Raw genomic sequence first — 27,007 nt, 5'->3', positions numbered from 1 at the left:
CCGTTTTAAATCAATTCTAGCCATGTGCTCAAACCAGATAATGTCTCAGTACGAAGATATCTTAGTATCAGCCACAAGGAAGGTGTCCTTCTCTCTGTGCTGTCATTTAATGGACTCTGTGTACAGTCCAGTGTATCTTTTATAATTTTCTGTTAGCACTACACTTTTCAGATTCTGCCAGAAAAGGCCTTCAGCGTGCGGATTCTTAGGCCAGTCAAGAACAGAGCTCCTGCAGATCCTCCTTCTCAGCCTCAGGTACCGGGAATGCTGCAGGACAGGTTCCAGTAGAACAAACACAATCACGTCTATATTCTCATCCATTAGCCTCTGCAGAGCGATGTAAAAAGCAATTTTAAAGCTCCAGTTATTTACATATCTTTCAGTTAGAACAAATATTGTCTTTCTGCTGTGATGGATGCTCTGTGACAGGTTGTCAATAACGGCCATCCCTGGCTCCCAGTCCCTTTCCTCCAAGCAAAGCAGAACTTGCTTGTCTTCATTTTCCTCCAGATGAAACCGTAATTCATTTAGTACCCAGTCAGTTACTGCCATATCCTTGGTATCATATGCTATGTAAGCATCATAGAGAGCTTTGGTCATGCCAAGAGATTTATATCCTTTTAGTTTTGCTGTGAAAAAATAGTAAATATACCACACATCCCAATAAAATAAGTGTTTTGTGATAGCTGTTGTCATAACAGTCAAAATAATAAAGAATGATAAAAAAAAGCACATTGCGGCAACCTTATCTAAAGTACAGGCATATAGGTCTAAACTTATGATGCTCTTCCCTCTTTGATCTCCAGGGGTTGAACAAATGACATCTGTGGCCAGTCGTGGGATACTAACATTAACATAATAGTTTATCCAGTGTATGCAATCAACAATTGCACAGGTGCATTCAAAAGGATTTCCTCTTAAGTCCAAAAGCTTTATATGAATTAAGTTTTCAGACCGAGCTATTGATTGGTTTATGGAAGGCAGCTGGTTGTAACTTAAATCAAGATGCAGGAGGTGGCTGGTTTTGTGAAAAAATCCCTCAGCAAGCTGCGAAATCTTATTGTGTTGAAGCAATAGTTTCTGTAGGGAAGCTGTGCAGTTGGCAAGATTATCAGTCACAAAGGACAGCGCGTTTGAGCTCAGATCCAGTAATGTGAGGTTCTGAAATTGTTGCAGGACTGTCCAGTTAAAGTGCGTTAATTCATTGTTGTTTATGTGTAGTTCAATGAGACTTTTTGGCAGACCAAAGAATGCCATGGCAGGAATTTCATGAAGTCTGTTATAGGATATGTCAAGATGAGTCAGATTGCGGAGGTTTTTAAAAATATTTATGTATCTGTTATCTCCATTTTTCCATAAAATATCAAGGCGGTTTCCTTTGAACACTAACTCCTTCAGGGAGCTGCTAGTTAGATTAGGTTCTGTGAGTGTAAAAATTTCATTGTAACTCAAATTTAAAACTTTTAGATGTGGAAGATTTTCAGTAAATCCCAATCTGTGTGTTATCCCTGATACAATAAAATAGTGCACGTTGTAGCTGAGATCCAGTACCTCTAACCTAGGCAGTTCATAAAATGCATATTGGTAAGCCAAGTCAAGTTTATTAAAAGACAGATCTAAATATTTGAGATTAGGTAGAAAGACAAATTCTGTGCCATTCAGTGCTTGGCCAATGCCATTTGAAGACAAATTCAAACAAGCTATTTCATGGAAACCTTTAAATTGTTGTTGGTCAATGAAGAAAATACTGTTTAAGCTTAGATCTAATGATTTACCATACATGCTGCACTGGGGTCTGATTAAAGGAAAAATGGGATTATACAAACTGTTACTGGATTTATCTTCTCTCTGTAACATACTGTTTACTGATGGCGTGAGTTCAGTATCTGTTGAACGACTTTGAATTACATGCTTTTGGGCTGATTCTTCTCTAATAACACTGTTATTGCTGCCATCTACAAGGGGTGATATCCTGTTGTCAGACAAAGAAATTATAGTCAGATTAGCAAAGAGCTGAAGCATACTGAGATCAATTTGCTTGATAAAGTTGACTCCAAAATTGAGCGTGTGTAGATTGGTAAGCTTAATGAGGGGCTGAAGATTTTGGCTCTTAAGTTCCTTGAACACATAACCTCTTAAGTGAAGCTGCTGGAGAGAAACCAGGCTGGAGAACTTGTCTGAAATATTTATGAACCTAGGGTATGATCTCCTGGCATAATTAAAAGACAAATCAAGCACCTCCAAATGAGGCAGCTGAAGTAAAAACTCTCCAGAGGCTATTTCCTTTACTAAGTAGTTAAATTCAAGATGCAACACCTTTAACCGTGTTGTGTTATAAAACCAGCTGGCAGGGATGGTAGTAAGAGAGGTGCTGGAGAGGTTTAAGTTCTGTAAATTTTTCAAATGCTGGAAAGCATGAGGATGTATTTGAATGGCTGAGTCCCCAGTGCAAGGTTCACATGGATAGGGGGCATTATAGCACCTTGGACAGTTCCCGCTCAAGTCTAGGACTTCTAAGTTAGCTAGGTCATTCAAATCATCTTGGTTGATGGTTTGGATCTTGTTGCTGTTGAGATAAAGTTTCCTTAGAGATGAAGGCAATTTGCTTGGAACTCGGGTTAGGTTGTTGAAGTTGAGTCTCAGGACTGTCAAAACAGTGAGGTCTGAGAAAGCCCCATTGTCGGCCAGGAAAGGTTTTTCACAGGGATTGCCATAGTAACAGTTCCCGTCCATATAAAGTTCCTTCAGTTGTGTGAGTTCTGAAAAATTTTGCCGATAGACAGAAAGGATGTTGTTATAGCTCAAACTCAGTGAAGTTAAGGACAGCGGCATCCCAATTGGTATGTTACACAGGTGGTTTTCATCAGCTACTAATGCCCTTAGTTTTGTTAAGTTAGCAAATACTCCATCTTCTATTACCATTCCTTTTTTACACAAATCTTGAACCTCTTCTCTTGTCTCAGAGTAACGGTTCCTGCTTAGATCTATTTTTGTGAGATTATTCAAGCCTTGAAAAGATTCTTTAAATACCTCCTTTATTAGGTTATCTGAGAGCTTCAGTTCTGATACGTTACCATTCATTGCGGGAGGCACACGTCTCAGTTCACGTGCACTGCAGTCAAAAATGATGGTAGAGTTATTCTCACTGATATCACATGGCAGGGTCCTAGGGTAGTTGAACTCAGCATGAATATCTGAAGAACCGTAAGCCAGAAGAAGTAGCCATATCAGGTTTAGGATTGTGAGATTCATATTTCCCTTAAAAAAAGAGAGCATGTTTTTAATAACAATCAATGGGTAGCATTAACATAGCAGTTTTGAAAACATCAACAGTTCATCAGTTCCTGGGTCATGATCTGCAAAATTGGATGCCTGAATTTCTAGTGTTTAATCTAAAATTAATATAAAAGGCCTGATTTTTAAAGGATGTGCCAAACAGTTTCTGAAATGCAGGTCTTGTCAAGGTTATCTCAGCTTGAAGACCCAAAAATATAGGCACTCAAAATCATGAATCTTTTCTGTACATTATATTTATGGTTTTTAAGTTTGCCTTCTTTAACTCTCCCATTACAATTGCAACCAAAAAGATAGTTACAAGGTTGATAAGAAATCATATATAGTGTAAAAATTAATTATTATGGCAGCCTAGCATCATCCCACCTGTGCACAGCATGAGAGAAGTATCTTATAGAAGATAGATAAAATAGTATGCCGATGAGTGTCAGCCAACCTATGAGTTAGGCATACAGATCTGGTTCAAACCAATGCTCAAAGGCACAGGCTTTCTTATCCTTGTGTCAGTTCCCTGGAGTCCTCCCATTCCTTCCCCCACTTCCCAGTTTTAAAATACTGTAAAGTATTTGGAGCCTAGTTCAGAGATGATGTAGATAAATATAACTCCTTTGGTATCAGTGGCATTGCACCTGCTTATGCCAAAGCTGCAGTAGACCCTATAAAGCTGCGTCTACACGAGCCGGCCACTTCGAAGTAGCCATGCCAACTTCGAAATAGCGCCCGCCACGTCTACACGTGGCAAGCGCTATTTCAAAGTTGAAATCGACGTAAGGCAGTGAGACGTCGAAGTCGCTATCCCCAACAGGAGATGGGAATAGCGCCCTACTCCGATGTTGAACGTCGAAGTAGGGCATGTGTAGATGATCCGCGCCCCTCAACATCGAAATAGCGGGGTCCGCCATGGCAGCCATCAGCTGAGGGTTTGAGAGACGCTCTCTCCAGCCCCTGAGCTCTATGGTCGCCGCGTGCAGCAGCCCCTTAAAGCTCCCCACCCCCTGAGTTCCTGTGCAGGAAGCTGAGAGCACATGCAGGAAGCTGAGCGCACATGCAGGCAGCAGCACTGCCATGTGCTCAGCCTGCATGTCTCGCAGCAGCAGCAGCACACCACCCTGTACTGATGGCAGCCAGCCAGACCCCCAAGCGCCCCCAGGGCACCCCCCCCAAGGGGAGCCAGGGCTCCCAGGCTGGCAGCCAGCTGGGGAAGAGGCAGCGGGGCCCCTCCTGGATGAAGGCCGAGATCCAGGACCTGCTGGGGCTCTGGGGTGAGGAGGAGGTGCTCCAGGTAGTGGGGAGCAAGAGGCGGAACGCAGATGCATTCTCTCAGCTGGCCGAGGGCCTGGCTGCCCAGGGTCACCCTGCCCGCACTCCTGACCATGGCAGGAGTAAGGTTAAGGAGCTGCGGCAGGGCTACGCCCGGGCCCGGGATGTGGCCAGCCGATCTGGGGCCGCCCCTGCCACTTGCCCCTTTTACAAGGAGCTCGGAGCCATCCTGGACCCCCGGTACACCTCCTCCCCCCGGCCACTCTTGACACCTTGGCCAACGAGCCCCAGCAGGCCCCAGAGACGGAGTCTGCCCCGGAGGCAAGCCCCGCACCCCGGGGCCCCCCCCGGAGCCCACCCCTGGGATGCCGGAGGAGGAGGAGGGGGACTCCTCCAGCGACGGGGGGGGGGCTCTGCATTGCCCTCACGTCCCGGAGCTCCAGCAGGGCGTCTGCCCAGTGGATGTCCCCCAGCTGTGGGGGTGGACCATCAGGTATGTTCCCCCCCCTGGTGCACACCCCTGGGGTTAAGGGGCGGGAACAAGAGACATGACCAGGGCCCTCCACATGCCCAGATGACCATGGCCCCAAGGACAGCAGTGGCATGTCCTTCAGAAGAGTGCATCAGCCCCTGCCCCCCAGCAGGACAGCGCCATGCCCCATCCCTGAGGATGGGGGGAGCGGAACCTAGGGTCCCCCGTGGGGCGGGGTGGGGACACCCATCAGCAGCAGCAGCATCTCCGGGGGACGGGGATGGGGAACCAGCAGCAGAGGGGTGGGGGGACAAGGGCCACGGGTCAGGGCCCACACTAACGGCTGTCTCCACTCTTCTTCCCCCCTGTGTTCTGCAGCTGCACCATCGGAGGGTCCGGAGAGCCCCGGCGAGGTGTCTGTGGTGCTGGAGAGCCCATCGGGGCCATCCCAGAAGGCTAGCCCCTCGGCGGAGCACCGACCAGCCCCAGGACGAGGCCGACGGAGGAGCTACCCGCGGACAGCCACGGACCCCCAGCTGCTCGCGACCCTCCGGCATCAGCTGGAGGTGTCGGAGAGGCGCCTGTGGGTGGAGGAGCGGCAGCTAGAGCTCCAAAAGCGAGCGCTGACCTGGTGCCAGGAGGCTTGGGGGGCCTTCATACGCATCTTCGAGTGTATAGCGCAACACCTGGCCCCCCCTGCAGCGCCGCCCGCCGCTCCGCCCGTTGCTCTGCCCACCGCGCCACCCGCCGCTCCACCCGCTGCTCCGCCTGCCGTTCCTCCACTGTCTGCCACCCTGGGGCCTGCTGCCGAGGGGGACCATGGGCCTGCAGACACCGGCCGGCCGTATTTGCCAGTTCTCCCGGCCCCCCACCCAGCCTCAACCAGGGCTCCAGCTGAGATGAGGGTCGCACCCCACCCCCAACACCAGGAGCTGGACATTAGGGTGCGGGGCCAAGGATGTGCCCCCCCCCCTTTGTACATATCCCCCATTTGTACATAGTTTTTGTTGTACCCCTGTTTTGGTAGCTGCCCCCCCATGTAAATAGTTCCCCCCTTTTCTTCTGTGTTAATAATAAGAGGTTGCACTGTTTGGTTTGAAACAACATTTCCATTTATTTCAAAGAAAAGTTGGGGGGTGTCTGCTCTCGGGTGCTCTGTGGTGTGGGCGTGGGGGCAGGGAGTGTTGTGGAGGATGGGGGGGTGCAGTGGGTGGCTTGCCCGCAGCTGGCCCTGCCAGCGTTCACCCCGCAGCCTGGTCAAAATGGGCCTGCAGGGCCTCCCGGACCCGGATCCCCTCAGGGTCGACTTGGCAACTGAGGGCAGCGGGTGGCTGGACGTCAGCCCTGCCAGCCTCCACAGCCCAGCCCTGGAAGAAGGCCTCTCCCTTGCTCTCCACCAGGTTGTGGAGTGCGCTGCACGCGTCCACAACCTAGGGGATGTTGGTGAGGCCTGCATCCAGGCGGGTGAGGAGACACCTTCAGCGCCCTTTGAGGCGGCCGAAAGTGCACTTGACCACCTGGCACGCATGGTTCAAGCGCGTGTTGAACCGCTCCTGGCTGGCTGTGACATGGCCCGTGTAAGGGTGCATGAGCCAGGGCCGGAGGGGGTACGCCGCGTCTGCGACAAAGCAGAGGGGCATGGTGATGTCCCCCCAGAGGGATCTCCCGCTGCGGGATGTAGGTCCACACCTCCAGCCGGCGGCACAGGCCTGAATTTCTGAACACCCGCGCATCGTGGGTGCTGCCAGGCCAGCCAACATAAATGTCCAAGAAGCAGCGCCGGCTGTCCACCAAGGCCTGGAGGACCACGGAATGGTAGCCCTGCCTGTTCAGGAAGCGTCCTCCACTGTGCTCTGGGGCACGGATGGGGCTTTGGGTCCCATACAGACCCCCAAAGCAATTTGGGAAGCCCAGGCTGGCAAACCCCACGATGGTGGCATCCGGGTCCCCAAGCCGCACGAGCCTGTGGAAGAGCAGGGCATTGATTGCGCTGATGACCTGCAGAGGAAGGACATGAGAGAGCACCAGTGAGGGGTGTGCAGGGTGTATCTGGCCCTCCACCCCCGGGCTCCCCCCCACAGACTCCCCCCCCCAGGCTCCCCCCCCCCCCCGGGTCCTCTTACCTCCATGAGGACAGCCCTGATGGTGGCCTTGCCCATGCCGAACTGCTGCCCTATGGATCGGTAGCTGTCTGGAGTGGCCAGCTTCCAGACAGCGATGCTGACCCATTTCTCGATGGTGAGGGCACGTCGCATGGAGGTGTCCTGGTGCCATAAGGCAGGGGTGAGCCACTGGCAGAGCTCCAGGAATGTCTGCCAGCTCATCCGGAAATTCTGGAGCCAGCGGTCGTTGTCCCACTCGCCGAGCACCAGCCGCTCCCACCAGTCCGTGCTCGTGGGGTAGCTCCACAGCCGGCGGTGTGTGCGGCGGGTGGGGGTGGGGGGGCTGGAAGGGCAGCAAGGTCTGGGGCTGCTTCCTCATCCCCTGGGGGCAGCTCCTCTTCCACAAATAAAAGATGATCAGCTGCCTCCTGTATGGCACTAAGCAGGGCAAGCACTGCTCCTCCAGGGGCGGGTGTGTGGACCTCTGGCTGCTGCTGCTGCTGCTGGGGGTCCATACTGCTTCCACGGGGTATGCATGCTTGTGGCTCTGCAGACCGCGTGCTGTGCAGGCTGCATGTGTCTGGGAGGGGCCCTTTAAGGGAGCAGCTAGCTGTTGCCCCGGAAGTGCTAGTCCGCCCTGTGACCCTGTCTGCAGCTGTTCCTGGCACCCTTATTTCGATGTGGGCCGCTTTGGTGTGTAGACGCTCCCCTGCAGCGCCTACTTCGATGTAGTGCTGCCCAACATCGACGATGAACATCGACGGCACCAGCCCTGGAGGACGTGTAGACGCTATTCATCGAAATAGCTTATTTCGATTTTGCTACTTCTAAATAAGCTATTTCGATGTAGCATCCCTGTGTAGATGTAGCTTAAGTGTCCATGTGTTGCCAAGAAGCCAGTCTTGATTAGCACAAATGTCATATATAAAAAAACTGGGTGAGAGACGGGTGCTTTGTGATTTAACCTCTGCAACCAACTAGCTGACTGAATTCACATGTGGTTTCTTTTAACAGGACCTTGAAATGAAGACAGTAGTCCTACACAACCTAACCATTAATATTTAGAATATTTCAGTGCCATCTTTCCAACAGCATGTTGCATACATTTATTATTTGATACCTGATTCTTTTCTAGGCCTTAATTACAGATTCTGAAATAAATGCATTAAAACAATGGCTTCATTTGTTAGATAAAACTTGGAGATGAACAAGTCACACAATTCAGTTTGAATTCAGTACAAGTTTCGTCTGAGTGATGGGTCCAAGACTTGGCTGGACTTTTACTGTTACTGTACAGAAATCACGTGTCTCCCTGAATATGCACACAACACCAGCAATGCAAGTTGTGAAATAGAAAGTATGATTCATTGCAAGCACAGAAAAAATAATGTGGAATAAATGCTTTGACCTACAAACACTCATCAAACTTTCTTACCAGACAGTGTTTTCCTTCAAATTCACTATAATATTTCTTCACTGCTTTATTTCCCTTTCTCAGGTCTATTGATAAAAATTGTCAGAGAAAGGTCCAAAGCTCATTGAAGTTAATAGAAAGACACCTATTGACAACACTGTGCTTTGGATCATTCCACAAAGGTTTTTATGTGACCATTATTGTCACAAAAAGACACACACTTTGTTTCCTCTACATTTACTGTCTCAGTAGCAATATAGGTCTTCAATCACTGCTTGTGCAATGCTTAGAAATACCGGAAATGCTGACGTTCCTTTTGACTCCCCTGATCCTGCTCCCAGTTACGTCAGCGGTAACACTTTTATTTACTGAATTGGAAGGCGGGACTGGCTCCTTGTTGGCAAATGTGGTTTAAAAATGAGGTGTCAAAGAAAAGACAAAATATTTGAACCTTTTTTTGGAAACAGAGAATTGAATGTTTGGTAACAAATCAATTTAGGTTCTCATTGCCATATTAAGGGTATGTCCGCACTGCTGTCCAAGGTGTGATTGCAGCTCGTAGAGACAGCGCTGCAGTAGGCTGGCATCAGTTTGGATGCAACAGTGTGAGCTGTGCAAGTCTGCGCAGAACCCTGGGCACCAGCACGTGCTCCTGCAGCTCACGCATCTACAATGCCATTTTTAGACATATTAGCACAGGCACGTAAAGCTGCTGTGTGCAAGCCAGTGTGAGCTGTTTGCAGTGTTGTAGCCATGCTGGTCCCAGCATATTAGGGAGCCAAGGTGGCTGAGGTACTATTTTTTATAGGGCCAGCTTTTGACATGAGACCTCATATTGGAGTGTACTTATGGCTCTGATCCTGATAACTCTTTGGCAAAGGAGTAACAAGTGTACACAGTAGTCTTAATGAGCTCAGAGGGAACACTTCCCTGGGTAAAATAATTAATTTGTGTGTCTGTGGGATCAGAGACACAGTTTTATCCTTCAGATGTAGTTAATATTTTAGGTTAATGCTCAAAAGAGAGAAAGTATTGAGGGAAACATTTATTTCAAAAATTCCAGAGTAACGTGTCTTCACAAAATTAACTTCAAGAGAAAAAAATAGAAGCTCAGAAAACAATTAGATAACTTTTGAAGCGCATTAAACTAGTATAGAAAAATTATAGGAAAGGAATGCCTAACATGCCGAAGGCAGGATTCATAATGTAACAGCTAAACATAAAACAGGAAGAAAGAAGTGGGGTAAGCGTTGGAAAGAAGAAAGGCAAAGAAGTCCCCAAAACCCCACAGTCAAATTTTTTTATTGCTCCTTTTTTTTTTTAAATGTGAAATACTATCTAAAAGTATCCAAGTTTTAGAATGACCTGTAACAGATGGCAAAGATAGTTAACTTGATTGGTAACCCTTAGGAAAAGGAAGACAATATTTAAGCAAAATATAAAATTGTTTAATTAAACATTTTTAAAGATTTAAATGTTGTTATTCTTTTCATCATAATGCAGCTGCTTTGACCGTTTCCTAACATACAGCACCAGCTTGCACAATACTTGAAAGCAAACATTACTTCCTGCTAGCTGGAGATTTTCGAACTAGATGCTGAGGTTTACACTGACACAAGTCAGGAAAGAAGTCCGTAGTAAGGGAGATCAGAATCAGCCTGTTTCGTCAAAGTTCATGGTTGCAGGTAGGGACTTTTGTAAAATAAAAATACTTACTTTCTTGATTTTTCTGCTGGAAGAGACGTCAGTCCAGCGTTGTTTTTTTTAAACACAGAGAAGAAGGTATAGGCACCAGAGAAGCTGCTAGCACAAATAGTATCTGAAGTTCACTGACCAACTTCCTCAAACTGGCCACTACAATGACAACAGAAGCTGATTTGTGGTTTGCTACAGTCAGTGTGGGAAGAACAGAAGCCACACCTATTCTGATAGTATAAGTTATGGACGAATTTGGCACATGAATATGGTGAGGATAAATTGAAATGACAAAACATGAAGCATAGCTGAGCAATAGTTTCATAAGCTAGAAAAAGTCCATATCAAAGAACAGAAAGCTGGCAAACTATTCAGAAGACAAAATGTAAAATGGGAGGGAAAAAAATCACAATTAAGATTTGCTCATCCACCATAACGTAAGTGTTATTCTTTGCTGAATCTTTACACAATCATATTTGGGGGAAAAACACATGGGCACAGGAATCCAGTTTACCATGTTTACTAATAATTATTGTACATGTGGGACCTAAATTAACTCACAGGCTGCATCAACACTACGAGATAAATTCAAATTTATTTATATCGATTTTCTAATTCTAGAATTTATAAGTTTGAATTTGACCATCCTCACTTCCCATACGCTCCTCACAAAGTCGAGTCATTGCTGCCACACACACATTGGCTAACATGTTGCCATAGTGCATTGTGGGAAGCTATCCCACAGTTCCCTCATCCCTGTAGCATTCTGGGTATGCTCGCTGGTCTTGATGTCATCATCCCACATTGCATTTTCCTCATTCCTCTACAGATCCCTGAAAATATGCCGATCCCTGGAAATAATGCAGGGACCCTCAAAGTACATGAAAAAAGATGTTTTGGTTTCCCCCCACATTACATTGCCAATATGGGTGCAGCGACTGTATATTCAACTGGCCATCCACTTGTCTCACTTCTGATCATTGCATGCATGTTATCCCTGAAAATAATACAGGGGCCCGGACTGTATTTGAAACTGAGAAGAAAGAGGATAGAAAAGTGTAGGAAGAAAGAATTTTTAGTTTCCCTATTCATTATGTCGGTATTGGAAAGGGTCTTTGGCTTTCTGGTGCATTATAAGGCTTCTGTGCAAGGACTGTGTTCTCAACTGGCCATCCACTAAGTATCCCACCTCCCATCGGTGCATGTGTTCCCTGAAAATAATGCAGGGGCCCAGAGTGTTTTGTAAAGTGAGAAGAAAGAGGCTAGAAAAGTGCAGAAAAAATGAACGTTTGGTTTTCTGGCTCTTTATACAGATATTGCCCACATAGGCACAATGACTGTCTCAGCTGGCCATCCACTGAGTGTCCCACCTCCCGTCCCATCACTGCATGCATGTGATCCCTGAAAATAATACAGGTTATAATAAGGCTGGTTTTTAAAATGAGAAGAAAGAGGATAGAAAAGTGTAGGAAAAAGAAGCAAGCGCTGAGGTCCCAGTTGACACGGTGCCTTCATGGAGAATCAGTCCCCCTCACTCATGAGACTGCCCCTCAGGCGGTAACAAGCCTCATTATGGGCTTTTCCACGGCAGCAGCAAAGGGCCCGTGTTTCTTAGCCACTGGGGGAGGCTTTTCCCTGGTGGCAGCAAAGCCCGGTATTGGTGAAGTGGGGAGTAAGTGGGTGTGGGCAGTTGAGGTGGCCCTTCCTCATGTCAGCAGAAAACTCCTGAATTTCTTAGCCTCCAGGGGAGACTTTTCTCCAGTGGCAGCAAAGGCCCCTTGTATCTTAGCCACTGGGGGGATACGTTTTCCCTGGTGACAATAAGCCCTGGAACGGGCGAAGTGGGGGAGGTTCAGTGAGGGGGCCAGTAGAAGCGGTCCTTCTCCATAGGGACAGCAAAGCCCCCAGTATCTCGGTCATCAGGGGAGACATTCCCACAGTGGCAGCAAAGCCCCCAATATCTTAGCCGCTGGGGGAGACTTCCCCACATCAGCAGCAAAGCCCAGAATACCTTTCCTGCCCTTGGAGCCCTAAACGCGTGACTGGCAGCATGGTCAGCACTGAACAGCAGGCACATCCTTTTGTTGGGTTGGGTTGGGGGCTACCCACGTGATGTGCCTGAGCACAGGAAAGTCTCAGACTGTGTGGCCTCTGTGAAAGAGGGAAGAGGGTGTGCACACAAAAGTAAACTGCTGAGAAGAAGTTTCTCAGAGTGTTATGCAAGCTCAGCCCCCAGCACAGCCTTGCTGACATGTGGTACGACGGTGCATGGGCTGGTGCCAGGCAGCGTAGAAAAAAATAACAAGTGTACAGACAGAGCTGCGAACTCCTTGCAGGGGCTGTTTGAATGGGTAGATGTGCTCACAGCACTAATAGCAAAGAAATAAAGACTTTTCTCAGGCTCTCATACAAACATGAGCCCACAGCTAAAGGCTCATTGCTCCTGCTTGGAAATTCAGGCTCTTCCTGTTACTGGAGAACAGTGGCCAGAGCGGAGCACAGAGGGGCATTGTGGGTTACATGCGGGACACCTGTGCAGGCTAATAAATTTGATTTTAAGATGTGGTGCTTCCACACTGGCCTTTAATCGAACTTCTGAGTTCGAGCTTGATGCTATATCCGTCAAGTAACTGCAATTTTGTAATCTCGAGATTACTGCACCCAAAATCAAGCGAATGGGCTTTACAGTGAAGACAGTCACGTGGTAAAATCGAGCTAACTGAATTAAATTCAATTTTATCTCATAATGTAGAGATAGCCACAGATTGCTTCTTTGGCTGGTTTCTAAGATGTAAAATACAGGAAGGCCACCAGATGGCTCCCAAACTGCTTCAAGGGACACTATTCTCTTAGGAACAACAAGCAGTCCTGCGGGTCCTTGCCTGATCAGTTCTCCCATTTGTGCTTTTCTAGTTTCACCTTATTGTATGAAAGATACCACAGCAAATCAATCACAGTCTCATAGAGCTTAATAGGGTCTATTCAACTGGAGCATGACTGGGCCCTGTGTTAACTAGCTAAGGAGACAATATGATAATTGCAAAGTAGGAATCTGATTTTGCAGACATGTTGTGCACTAGGCAGGGACTGTCTACAAGCTGAGCTCTTGGGTGGCCACCCAGGAGAGATTCAAATTCCACCCAGCTTTTTGGCAGAGCACCCACAGCCACCCATAGCCGGCAGCATGTGTTTCTACTGTGGTGCACAGTCACACACACCTTCGTGCACATAAAATTTATTCTGCATATGGATGGAAAAAATAAGAGAGAATATTCCCTGACTCTCAGTTGCATATAAGTTGCACTGGGGGATTTCCATAGGCCAGGGTGGGCCAACTCCTCAGCCTTACCGGGGCTAGGACTTTGGCCCACCGACTAGCGTGGGTGTCACACCCATGAAGTAGCTCCAGGATAAAGCCAGAGGTGACCTTCAGAACCTAGCTCTGAAATGCATATAATATAGGGGCATATCAGAGGAACAAACCTGGTTAAATCTTTACAATAATCACATGCATCCATTACAGAAAGAGAGGAATCATTTGAAATGATTTCAGCATTACTTTATTAGTTATAGTAATACACATAGAACCTCTCTAGTTCAGCACCCTCAGGACCTGACCAGGGCCGAACAAGAGAATTTGCTGGACCACAGGAGGGCAATATTGTCTAGCACATTACCAACACTTTCATCGCTTACTTGGCTCTTAGGAGACATTTAGGGGCAAATTACAGCTAAATAACAGCATAGAACACTGAGAGCCAGGGCTGGGGGCTGGAAAAAGACTTTGTGGCACCTCATGAAATTTGACCACACCCATGATGAGTGGTCACCCAGCTAACTAAAATGATGCCAGATTATAGATGTTGCCAGATGAAAGAGTGCCAGATTAGAAAGGTTCAACCTGTACCTTGAATAGGCCCAAGGTCCGATTTTGAGCCTATTAAAAGCTATGGTGAAACTCTTACTGGCAAGATCAGGCTCCTTAATGCCTTGGATCGGGGCCCACTTAACACTTTAGAAGTATGGCTTAAGGTGGGTGTCAGTATGTCTTTTACACAGAAGAATCATAGAATTATAGCACATTACAACTGTAAGGGACCTCCAGAGGTCATCGAGTTCCATCACCTGCCCTCACAGAAGGACTGGGTACTACCTGCACCTCCAGAGCTGCATGCAGCTCTTTAAGGGGCTTTTTTTGTGGCCCTCAATGCTATCATTGCAAAGTTTAAAAAAAAAAACAAAACAAAAAAACTCCTGATGATTTTCAATAAATGGTGAACATCCTTCAATAAACACATATCACATCACAAACCATTGTGTGTGCACTGTTCTTAAAATAGGTCTTACAAAAAGTATAGTTTGACATTATTTATTAAGGACCGTCTCATATTCATTTGCTTTGCAGCTCCTGAATTATTAAGGTTTTTACTGAATTAAAAAAAAATGGTTCTTCTTGCCATTTTAGTTGCCAACCCCTGATCTAGATCATCCAGCAAAGTGTAAAGGGAGATAGACAGAGGTAAAGTTAATTGCCTAGGCTCACACAGTGTAAAAGAATAAACTTCCTATACATGAACAGTAACTATCTTTAAAAGCAGAAAATTCCAAAGTTATGCATTTCACCGGCTAGTTTCAGATTACGCATTTTAGCTATAGTGCTTTCAATACACTTAACAGAGTCTTTGGGATATTAATTCTGTCCTAATTGCATTAGATGAACAGTGCTTCCCATAAAATAGCCCCATTCAATCAGCCAGGAAAATGACGTGCTAGCTCCTTCCTATATACTGTACACACCATCTTCTCGCAAAACACTGTTGGTTAGCACTGCATTCTTTAGATTCTGCCAGAAAAGGCCTTCAGCGTGTGGATTCTTAGGCCAGTCAAGAACAGAGCTCCTGCTGAGCCTCCTCCTCAGCCTCAGGTACTGGGAATGCTGTAGGACAGGCTCCAATAGAATAAACACAATCACGTCTATATTCTCGTCCATTAGCCTCTGCAGAGCTATGTAAAAAGTGGTTTTGAAGTTCCCATTTTTTACATATCTTTTGGTTAGAACAAATATTGTCTTTCTGCTGTGATGGATGCTCTGTGACAGGTTGTCAATAACGGCCATCCCTGGCTCCCAGTCCCTTTCCTCTAAACAAAGCAGAACTCGTTTGTTGCCATTTTCCTCTAGATGAAACCGTAGCTCATTTACAACCCAGTCAGTTACTGCCACATCCTGAGTGTCGTAGGCTATGTAAGCATCATAGAGAGCTTTGTCTGTGGCTGTAGACTTGTAGCCTTTTAATTTAGCTACACAAGTATAGTAAACATACCAGACATCCCAGTAAAATAAATGCTTGGTAACAGCTATCAGCATAATGTTAATAACAATGGCGAATGAAATATAGAATAATATTGCAGCAACTTCCTCTGAAATACAAGCATGAAGAGTGATAGAAACAACGCTCTTCTTTCTCTGCTCTTCAGGGTTTGCACAGTTGACTTCTGTTGCTACTTGTGGTATATAAATGTTACTTGACTGTATCCATTTTATGAAGTCACTGTTTTGGCATGTACAGTCAATAGGGTTGCCTTTTAAGTTCAAATACTTTAAACTTTGTAAATGAGACAGCGTTGACTGGTTCATGTATCTTAGCCTGTTGTGACTCAAATCAAGGAAGAGAAGGCTGCCATTTGTATTCGAAGAGTCTACTGCAATCTGAGAAATCCTGCTGCCCCTCAAAAGCAGCGACTGGAGGGGCTGTTGGAGTAAAATATCAACAGTTCCAAAATTATTTTGACTGAGGTCAAGAAGCTTCAAATATTTGAGTGTGGTGAGGTTTGCAAAGATAAACACTTGCAATCTGTTGTTGTTTAGGAATAGCTTTGTTAGGTTTGGTGGCAAGCTCAGGAATATGCTAGGAGGGATTTTTAAAAGTCTGTTGTGGGATATATCAAGGTATGCTAAATTACTGAGATACTTAAAAATTTGTATGTATCTTCTGTCCTCATTGCTCCATAAAATATCAAGGCGGTTTCCTCTGAATACTAATTCTTCAAGGGAGTTGCTGATTAACTGTCTGTCCAGCAGTGTGGAAATAGCATTCCAACTTAAATTTAAAACCTTTAGATGAGGAAGGTTTTCAATAAATGCCAGTCTAAGTGTGACTCCAGCCAGGCGAAAATAATGCTTGTTGTGACTCAAGTCTAAAACTTCGAGAAGTTTCATTTCATTAAATGCAAAACCGTATGCCAAATCCAATTTATTATTTGATAGATCTAAGTATTTGAGGTTCGTTAGGTTGAATTCAGTGCCATTGAAAGCTTGGCTAATGCCATTTGAAGACAAATTCAAGCAGGCTATATCCTTAAAACTTTTAAACTGATTTGGGTTAATGAAGGTGAGGCTATTTGAGCTCATATCCAGTGCTTTGCCATAGGAAGTACATTGGGGTTTAAGAGTATAAAACAAGAAATGATCTATTTTTTTGTAATTTTGCATAACTGAAGGGCTTGACTGGTATTCTCGTTCCAGAGCTAGATGGCAGTATGTTGGAAATGCCTCTTTTCCAACCAATTCTAAACGACAATTTTTGTCCCCTACAAAAGGTGATATTCTGTTATCTGTTAAGTAGATTTCTGTGAGGTTATTAAAATTCTGGAATACAGTGAGATCCATTTGTTTAATAAAATTTATCCCAAGGTCAAGGATATTTAGTTTCTTTAGAGTAAATAGAGGTTTTAAGTGCTGTTCGCATAGTTCTTGGAAAACATAACCTTTAAGATACAATCGTTTTAAAGAGACTAGAGAAGAAAAATGTTGTGAGAGATTTAGATACTTTAAATATACATTTTGCTCAAAGTTGAAGGATAGGTCAAGCTCCTCTAAAGAAGTCAAGTTCTGTAAGAATTCACCGGAAGCTATTTCATTTTGTAAATAGTTAAATGCCAGGTGCAGCGCTGTTAGCTGTGGATTGTTTTGGAACCAGATGGCTGGTACACTAGTAAGTGAAGTGCTGGTGAGAACCAAAGTCTTTAATTTCTTAAGATTTTTGAAAGCTAAGTCATGTATTTGAATGGAAGAGTTTATAGTGCAGGGTTCACATGGAAAAGGGGCATTATAACATCTTGGACAGTTCCTGCTTAGATCAAGAAGGTGCAAATTAGTTAGTTCTTTAAACTCAGCCTGGCTGATTTTTGTTATTTTATTAAAGCCAAGATAAAGTTCCTGTAGTGATGAGGGTAAACGGCGGGGCAATCGGGTCAAATTATTGTAGGAAAGTGACAGCACAGTCAAACTGGTGAGGCCTACAAATGCCTTATCCTCTATTTCAAAAGTTTTTCCACAGGGATTGCTGTAGTAACAGTTCTGATCCATAAAGAGTTCCTTCAAATTTTTGAGTTCCGAGAAGGTATTGTTCTTAAGAGAAACTATCTTGTTAGCATTCAGCTCTAATGAAGTTATACTAGGTGAGAGACCTTTGGGTACTTCCTGCAGATGGTTGTGACTGAGAGCTAATTTCTCTAATTTTGTTAAGTTCCTAAACAAGCCAAGAGGCTGTGCCATTGACTGATTTATTGCGTTATGATTAAGGTATAACTGTGTAAGATTTCTAAACTTTTGAAAGACCACATTAGAAATTTTTTTAATATAGTTATATGAAAGTATCAAACAGGTAACATTGTCATTTATTTCTAATGGTACTGCCTTTAAATTTTGATGCTTGCAGTCAAAAATTATGGAGGAACTATTGCTTTCTACATACACTGTGCAAGGTACTTTCTTAGAAACCCAGGGATAATAGAAACTTCTAGACTCCACATGGACTGTCAAGAGTAACCACAGCAGTTTGTACAAGGTGGCTGCCATTTTTTCCTAAAAATGAAAAAAACAAACAAACAAACATTAAGAGGCAAAAAGGAATCCTTCAAAAAGTGGAAGTTAAATTCTGTAAAAGAAAAAAATAGAAATGAAATATAAACAGTGGCAAATGATGTATAAAATACAATTAGGAATCCTAACAAATAATTTGAAGAACAGCCAGCTAAAGACTCAAAAATACTAACTTTTTCAAAATCAAGATGATAATTGAGCACTTGTGGACAATAAAGCCACTGTGGAGAAACTAAATGAATTCATTGTAACATTCCTCACAGTTGAGATTGTGAGGGAGAGTCCCAAACTTGAACTATTCTTTTTAGATGACAACTCTGAGGAACTGTTCCAGACAGAGTTGTTTTTAGAACTAATTGATAAGCTAAACAATAATAAGTCTCCCTAAGCCAATAGTATTCACTGAAGAGTGTTGAAGGAACTCAAACATGAAATTTCAGAGTTACTGACAGTGGTATATAACCTATAATTTAAATTAGCTTCTGTACCAGATGAATGAAGACTAGCTAATGTGGTGCCAATTTTTAAAAAAGGCTCCAGAGGTGATCCTGGCAAATACAGGTTGGTAGGCCTGGCTTTGGTACCAGGCAAACAGGTTTAAACAATAGTAAGGAACAGAATTATCAGACACATAGATGAACATGATTTTCTGGGGAAGAGTCAACATGGTTGTTGTAACGGGAAATCATCCCTCAACAATCTACTACAATTCTGTGAGGGGGTCAGTAAGCATATGGGCAAAGGTGATCCAGTGGATATAGTGTACTTTGATTTTCAGAAAGCCTTTGGCAAGGTCCTTCAACAAAATCTCTTAAGCAAAATAGCTATCGTGGGTTAAATGATAAACAGTGAGGTGACAAAATTTGCAGATAATACAGTAAACTCTTTCATATCTTGCAGCTCCAGGACTGGGAGGTTGCCAGATATTCAAATATATGCTGGATAATAGGGAGGTATACCCAGCAATCCATAACACTAAAGAAAAATAAGATTAGATGTTAAAAAACAAACAAAAATGTATGCAGAGTACTTCACCAACAGCAGTAGTATTGTACACTGTAAATTTATGCTATATTTCCTGTATTTATTTGTATTTACTTTCACTATACTGTACTTACAGAAAACATAACTAAAATTTACTTATGATTAAAATGCCAGTTATTTGAGAGTTCCAGATAATAGAACTCTGGATATGAAAGAGTTTACTGTAGCAAACTATTCAAGCTAGTTAAATCCAAAGCTAACTGCAAAGGGTTACAAAAGGATTTCACAAAACTGGGTGTTGGAGCAACAAAATGGCAGATTATATTCAGTGTTGATAAATACAAAATAATGCACCTTGGAAAACAATCCCAACAAATACATATAAAATGATGGGTTCTAAATTAGCTATTACCACTCAAGAGAGAGATCTGGGAGTCATTGTGGACGGTTCTCTAAAAACACCCACTGAATGTGCAGCAGCAATCAAAAAAGCTAAGACTGTTGGGAATCGTTAAGAAATGGATAGATAAAAAGACATACAGTAAACCCTCGAGTTACACAGGGGTCGCGTTTCTGCACCCAGAGTGGCAGAGAGTCGGGAATGCCTCAATGGCTATTGGGTAGGTTGGTGTACCTAGTCTCTGTTAGCCAGAAAATGGGAATGGGTGACATCACTGGATGATTAACTGTTCTGTTCATTCCCTCTGAAGCACCTGGAATTGGCAATTGTTAGAAGATAGCATACTGAGCTAGACGGATCTTTGGTCTGACCTAGCAAAGCCATTTTTATGTTCTTAGATGAGTGAATGACTCATTGCGGCTACGTCTACACTAGCCAAAAACTTCAAAATGGCCATGCCAAGTTTACTAATGAAGCGCTGAAATATGTATTCAGCTCCTCATTAGCATGCGGGCGGCTGCGGCACTTCAAAATTGACACGGCTTGCCACTGTGCGGCTCGTCCAGATGGGGCTCCTTTTCGAGGATATCCCATAGGAATAAGGGGACTTTGAAGTAGGCGGGGTCCTTTCGAAAAGGAGCCCCATCTGGACGAGCTGCGCAGCGGCGAGCCACGTCAATTTCAAAGTGCCTCAGCCACTCACATGCTAATAAGGCTCTGAATATGTATTTCAGTACTTCATTACTAAACTTCAAAATGGCCATTTCGAAGTTTTTGGCTAGTGTAGACGTAGCCCTTGAGCACCAAACAGCAGGATAAACATTGTTTCTTATATAGCGTTTAATTTCCTCTCTTACTATTTGGAGTAGGAAAAAATTGGGGAAAAGTTTAATTTGGGAAATTTTTATTCTGTAATTTAGTTACTATGGTTTTGAACCTGGATAAGTTGAATGATATACTAGTGAAGGGGACTTCGAAGTAGCTGGGGTCCTTTAGAAAAGGAGCCCCGTCTGGACTAGCTGTGCAATTTCGAAGTGCCGCAGCCGCCCGCATGCTAATGAGGCACTGAATATGTATTAGTAAAATTCAAAATGGCCATTTGCATGGCCATTTCTAAGTTTTTGGCTAGTGTAGACACGGCTTAATAGTGGGAGCTGATGGAGCATTTATGCCCTATTTCACCATGGCTACGTCTACACTAGAAAACTACGTCAATGTAGCTTATTTCAAAGTAGTGACATCGAAATAAGCTACTTCGACATGTAACATACACACATCCTCTGGGGCTAGTGCCATCGACATTCAACATCAACGAAGCGATGCACAACATCGAAAGGGGCCCCTCGGGAGTGTCTACACACAAAAGCCACCCTGTTAGAAACAAGGGGCCAGGAAAGCCTGCGGACGGGGTCGCAGGGTGGATTAGCCCTTCTGAGGCAACAGCAAGCCGCTCCCTTAAAGGGCCCCTCCCAGACACACTCGGCCTGCACAGCACACGGTCTGCAGAGCTGACTCCAGGGTTACAGACACCGTGCATGCAGTTATGGACCCCCAGCAGCAGCAGCAGCAGCCAGAAGCCCTTAGGGCTGTCACCAAGGCAGTGGCCGCCCTGCTTGGTGCCATGCAGGAGGCCTCCCAGCACCTCCTTGAAGGTGAGCCCTCCTCAGGGGATGAAGGGGCTGCCCCAGACCATCATGGGGTCCTCCCACCACTCCCCTCACCGGGCGCTCTGCCAGCTATGGAGATATACCACCCAGCATGGAGTGGTGGGAGCAGCTGGTCCTGGAGGACTGGGACGATGACCACTGGCTCCGGAATTTCTGGATGAGTCGGCAGACGTTCCTCGAGCTCTGCCAGTGGCTCACCCCTGTCCTGAGGTACCAGGACACCCCATGCGGTGTGCCCTTACCATTGAGAAATGGGTCGGCATCCCTGTCTGGAAGCTGGCCACTCCAGACAGCTACCGATCCATAGGACAGCAGTTCGGTGTGGGCAAGGCCACTGTTGGGGCCGTTGTCATGGAGGTAAGGAGGCCCAGGAGGGGCCAGACACACCCTGCACACCCTCACGGGTGCCTATGTCCTCCCCCCGCAGGTGGTCTCCACGCTGAATACCCTGCTGCCCCACAGGCTTGTGTGGCTCGGGGACCTGGATGAGCCATCACAGTGTTTGCTGGCATGGGGTTCCCCAACTGCTTCAGGGCATTGGACAGGACCCACATCCCCATCCACGCCCCGGACCACAGTGAAGGATGTTTCATGAACAAGAAGGGCTACCACTCAGTGGTCCTCCTGGCTATAGTGGACAGCTGGGGTCGCTTCCAAGACATATATGTTGGCTGGCCTGGCAGCACCCACGAAGTCTGTGTTTTTAGGAGCTCAGGTCTGTGATGCTGGCTGGAGTTGGGGACCTACATTCCCCAGAGGGAGATCCCTCTGGGGAACACCACTTTTCCCTTCTGCCTTGTGGCAGATGCAGCCTACCCCCTCCAGCCCTGGCGTATGCGCCCCTACACAGGCCACCTCAGTGCCAGCCAGGAGGGGTTCAAAACCCGCCTGAATCGTACACGGCAGGAGGTTGAATGGGCTTTGAGCCGCTTCAAAGGCCTCTGGCACTGCCTCCTCACTCACCTGGATGTGGGTCTCCCCAACATCCCCCAGGTTGTGGGCTCATGTTGCACACTCCAAAACCTGGTGGAAAGCAAGGGGGAGGCTTTCATGCAGGGGTGGGCTGTGGAGGCTGGCATGGCCTACACCCAGCCAGCCGCCACCCTGAGCTTCCAGGCTCACCATGAGGAGATCTGGGTCCGGGAGACCCTGTGGTCCCATTTTGACCAGGCCGCAGGGTCAGCACTGGTGCGGCCATCCCTGGCGGGCCTCTCACTGCCCCCACAACCCACAACACACTGCCCCCACCACCCACACACTACTGCACCCTAAAGAGCACATGGCAAATGTTCTGGAAAAATAAACCTGAGAAATAATATTTATAAAGAACCCAAAGCTGTAGCCCAATTATTTACAGACACGAACAGATGGGGGAATGATGTACATGGGGGGACAGCTAACTAAGTGGGGGGGGTGGGACACAACTATTTACAATGATGGGGGAACTTTGTACAGTAGAGGGGGCCTGAGTGGCCCAGTCCTTGGCCCCTCACAGTCCCTTGTCTAGTGTGGAGGAGCACAACCCATGCCTCATCCAGAATCCCTGTTGAGGCTGGGTGGGGGCTGGGAGTACTGGCGAATATGACCGGGCTGGCTCCTGAGCCCTGCAGTCCTCCTTAGTGGGCTCCAGTGCAGGGGGGCAGCTGGGAGGGATGGCAGATGGAGCAGTGGGGGGCAGCAGCCGGTCCAAGATCCTGTCAAGGATCCCAGCGATGTGGTCGAAAGTCCGCATAAAGGACCCCCAGGCCTCCTGGCACCAGGACAGTGTTCGCTCCTCCAATTGGAGGCAGTGGTCTTCAACTTGGATGTGGTGCTCCGCCACCTCCACCTGGCACTGGAGGGTGGTGAGGACCTGGGGGTCAGCGGCCGCCCATGGCTGGCTCCAGCGGCTGTGGGCTTGTCCCAGTGCCAGTCCCTGCTCCGGCTGGCTGCCACAGTGTGACATCCCCGGCAGCCTGGCTGGAATGACAGACATGGTAGCAGCTCTGTCATGGCCCTCGGATGGTGCGGCTGCGGAAAGAGTGGGGAAGAGAGAGGACAGCCTTTAGTCCTGGGCCCTGACCCGTGGCTCATGCCCCTCACCCCCACCGGTGCTGGGTCTCCGTTCCCTGTCATGGGTGTGGTGTCCCTGTGGGCGACCCCTTTCGGGGGTTCAGCTCCCCCTACCCTCCCAAGGATGGGGTGTGGCGCTGTCCGTGGGGGGTGGGTGCTGATGGGCCCTGGGGGACTTGCCACTGTCCCAGGCTGTGGTTTGGCTGGGCCGTAGTGGCCCAGGGTCACCTGGGTGTGTGTGGGGGCCCTGGTCATGTCCCTTGCCCCAGCTCCGTAAATTGAGAGTGTGCGTCCTATGGGGTACATACCTGACAGTCCACTCCCACGGTCGGGGGACACCTGTTGGGCAGATGCCCTCCTGGAGCTGCAGGAGGGAAGGTCTATGAGGAGCTCGCCGTTGCTGGACCCCTCCTCCACTGTCACAGGGGTGGGTTCCTCCAGGGGTTCCTAGGGTGCAGGGTTGGCCTCCAGGCCAGATTCCAGCTCCAAGGCCTTCTGGGGCTTCTCAGCCATGGTGTCAAGGTTGGCCGGGGGAAGAGGTGTGCAGGATTTTCCTGAGCTCCCTGTAATAGGTAAAGCAGCAGGGGCGGCCGAAGACCAGCTGGCCGTGTCCTGGGCCCAGGTGTAACCCTGCCACAGCTCCTTGACTCTACTCCTGATGTGGTCAGGAGCGCAGGCAGGGTGACTTTGGGCATCCAGGCCCTCGGCCAGCCGGGCGAATGTGTCTGTGTTCCTCCTCTTGCTCCCCATTTCCTGGAGCACCTCCTCCTCGCCCCAGAGCTCCAGCAGGTCTTGGAGCTCAGTGTCCATCCAGGAGAGGCCCCAACACCTCTTCCAACACCCATCTGGATGGCTCTGAGCCCTGGATCCCCATGGGGAGTGTGCCCTGGGGTCACTCAGGAGGCTGGCTGGGTGCCAGGTGGTGGATCGGGGCCTATGGAGGGTGTGCAGGGCTGCCACATGTGTGTGCTGCTGCCTGCATGCTCTCAGCTTCCTGTCACAAGAAATCGGGTCCATGGTGCTTTAAGGGCTGATGTGCACGGCGACCATAAAGCTTCAACCCTTCAGCTGATTGCTGCCCTGGAGGACCCCGCTATTTCAAAGTAGCAGGATGCGGATCATCTACACACACCCTACTTCAATGTTGAATGTCGAAGTAGGGCACTATTCCCATCTGCTGATGGGGATAGTGATTTTGACATCTCGCCACCTAACGTTGATTTCAACTTCAAAGTAGCACACAGCGTGTGTAGACACGACGCACACTATTTTGAAGTTGGGCCAGCTACTTCGAAATAGCCAGCTAGTGTAGATGCGGCTCATATGTTAATTAGTGCACAAATCTGCATTAATAGCATGATTAAAACATGACCAAGTATTTCATAAATATCATGATCTAAACATGATGGATTCAAGATGTTTGTCATTCATAGTTAAAAAGCGTCCAGAGGGAGATGAATGTTATTTTGGATACTTTTTTGTGTGTAATAATAAACGTTATCTATATCAAGTGTCCTATGTTAATAGAGAAGCATCTCAGGTATTGTTTTACACTTCAAAAGCAGTAACAAGGCTACATCAGAAGCTGAACCAACTGTAGTTGTATACAGTACAATAACTGGAAATTGAATCACCACAGTTTTCAGCTACACCCAATATCCACCCTCTACAGTAGAGGGAGGTGGTTGTATCACATTACCTTGAGTACAGTTTACAGCGGCCCTGCTCTAAACTACAGTTTTTCCCAACATACAAGTTTCTACACAACATCGGGTCACTAGAATATGTCAAAGGGTTGTGTAGGAGTCCTGGGGTGGCGTTGAGAGGTAGGTCTTTGTGGCTGTTCTCCTGTTGGGCTGGCTGGGTTCAACTCCTCTTTGACATGGACACCCTTCCACGCGGTCACAAAGAGCTGCCCAGGCCCAACCTGAGCAGCACTACAACCCTGCAGGTGATTAAGCCTAGGGCAGGGAGCTAAGCCCAGAGCAGGGAACTAAGCCCAAACAGACCAACAGGTCTGAAACCACCATTGTGGTATGCTTGGTGACCCTATTTAGTATTTGTTACATTAATGTGTATAGTAAATTATATGCATAGTATATAGTGCCGGTAAGAAGAGACTTTTTTGCACTGAAACTATTTACTGGGTCGTGACAAGCCATCAAGGTTTACAAATGCGTCCCCCACCACTTCAAATGCACTGGGGAGGTGTTCATTGCTCAGCCTCTGATTCTGCCCAGGCCCCTCCCACACTCCACCCCTTTTTCTATGACTCTCACCACTTCCCACAGCCTCACATCCTCCCTTTCCCCCAGACCTCCTGCCCACTGTGAAACTGCTGAGCATGGTGGGCAGGAGTTGCAGAGAAGTAGGGGAAGCCCTGATTGGTGGGGCTGTTGGCAGGTGGGAAGTGCTGGGCTGAGTGGGAGGGTGCAGGAGCTTCTGACATATTATTGTGGCTCTTTGGAAATATATATTGGATCCTCTTCAGGCTCAGGTTGGCCATCCTGATGTAGATAAGAATATTTTCACGGGGTGGAGGGAGTGCATATGTGCAAATGTGTCTGTCTCTGGCATCACTGAATTAGTCACAGCAAATGCAGACTAGCACATTTCTTTCTGGTTTTTTTGAAGTTACAAATTAAGATGCAGATGAAACCCCCTTTTGTACAACTGGTGTTGTAGTAATCACTGAATCAGGAGCAACAGTAAAACAAAAGCAATCCCATACTGCTTTTGTTTTCTTGCAGAGAGTATCCAGGAAAAAACGGTGAAACAATGAGATGGTCATTTTCTATATACTACTCCAACATGTTGCCTGTATCTTCTATATTCCAGGACAAATAATCACATGTTTGATTCAATAAATATATTTGACCTCCTATTTAAAAGCATTACTTGATCTATTGTTCTAGTTATTGTTCTGTTGGTCTATTGTTCTGTCTTTTTTACTTATTAGCCCAGTATAAACCAAACTCAGAAACAAATACAAAAAGACAGTATTTTATCACTAGAGCAAAGAGTCCTAGGGAGAGCAAGAAGCCAAGTATTGTGGAGTAGAAGGAGAAAAAAACAATTTCACTTCTTTTGTGCTGATGATACTCTCCAGGGAATTTATGCTAGATACCCAGGGAAAATACAAATAGTGTTGAAAGTTTAGTTTTATGTTTTCTGGTTTGCCATTTTATTGAGAATTTAACAGAACAAAGGTTTAAAGAACCTATTATACTGATCACTCACTCTTAATTAAAGAGGAACCCCATAAAAATGTTTACCTAGTAATTCCTTCCCAGTCTGCTTGCAAGAGTTAAATTTTAAACCATGTTGCATCTAACTCCTTGTTCAGGCAATTCAGCAACCAGCAATGCAGGACTCTGATAAGAAAGAATTCAGTGTTTAGGGTTTTTAACAGTATTTCGGCACTTAAAGATACAGTTAGTTGCCCACCCCAATTTTCTAAAGCACTGAGGTGCCCAACTCTCAGTTTGGTATCTGTCTGCTTTATAAAGTTAGCTCTTTAGGGTCTGATTCAAAACCCACTGAAGTCAATGGAAAGGTTTCCCCACTGACCTCGGTGAGCTCTGGGCAACTCAAAGTCACGCTGCTCCTGTGCTTTTCTCCTGAGATCTGTTCCTGTAACCTAAAATCAGCAGCACATCTGCCCTCTCTTCGTGCTGCAGATTAAAGAAAAATGAATGGAAATTATAGAAAGATGGAGTAGGAAATCTAATTTTGAAGCTGGCAGCCTAGGCAATGTCTGTTCAGTAAACAATGAAAGATGATAA

General features: G+C 46.4%; 2 protein-coding genes across 3 annotated transcripts; both read right to left on the bottom strand.

Moving 5' to 3' along the window:
• On the bottom strand, positions 1-26,868 carry LOC142006850 (toll-like receptor 8). 2 transcript variants are annotated; one of them, XM_074983348.1, is made up of 3 exons: positions 26,793-26,868; positions 26,498-26,596; positions 1-3,258 (listed from the first exon to the last, which is right to left on the bottom strand). In XM_074983348.1, exon 3 carries the CDS (start codon positions 3,250-3,252, stop codon positions 103-105), a length of 3,150 nt encoding a protein of 1,049 aa, XP_074839449.1. In that variant the 5' UTR covers positions 3,253-3,258; positions 26,498-26,596; positions 26,793-26,868; the 3' UTR covers positions 1-102. The 2 variants fall into 2 exon arrangements, with proteins under 2 accessions (XP_074839449.1, XP_074839450.1); XM_074983349.1 differs by lacking the exons at positions 26,498-26,596; positions 26,793-26,868 and adding an exon at positions 10,259-10,334.
• Positions 15,018-18,095, bottom strand: LOC142006849 (toll-like receptor 8). The gene has a single exon (XM_074983347.1). It carries the CDS (start codon positions 18,093-18,095, stop codon positions 15,018-15,020), a length of 3,078 nt encoding a protein of 1,025 aa, XP_074839448.1.
• Positions 26,869-27,007: the final 139 nt, after the last annotated feature.

The sequence above is a fragment of the Carettochelys insculpta genome, chromosome 1 (assembly GCF_033958435.1).
Source record: "Carettochelys insculpta isolate YL-2023 chromosome 1, ASM3395843v1, whole genome shotgun sequence".
Classification (NCBI taxonomy): domain Eukaryota; kingdom Metazoa; phylum Chordata; order Testudines; family Carettochelyidae; genus Carettochelys; species Carettochelys insculpta.
Note: the sequence above shows the minus strand (reverse complement) of the source record. Positions and strands in the feature narration are given on the sequence as shown.

Excerpts from the sequence above, each read along its gene's own strand:
- LOC142006849 (XM_074983347.1), bottom strand. The coding sequence starts at position 18,095 with ATGGCAGCCACCTTGTACAAACTGCTGTGGTTACTCTTGACAGTCCAT.
- LOC142006850 (XM_074983348.1), bottom strand. The coding sequence starts at position 3,252 with ATGAATCTCACAATCCTAAACCTGATATGGCTACTTCTTCTGGCTTAC.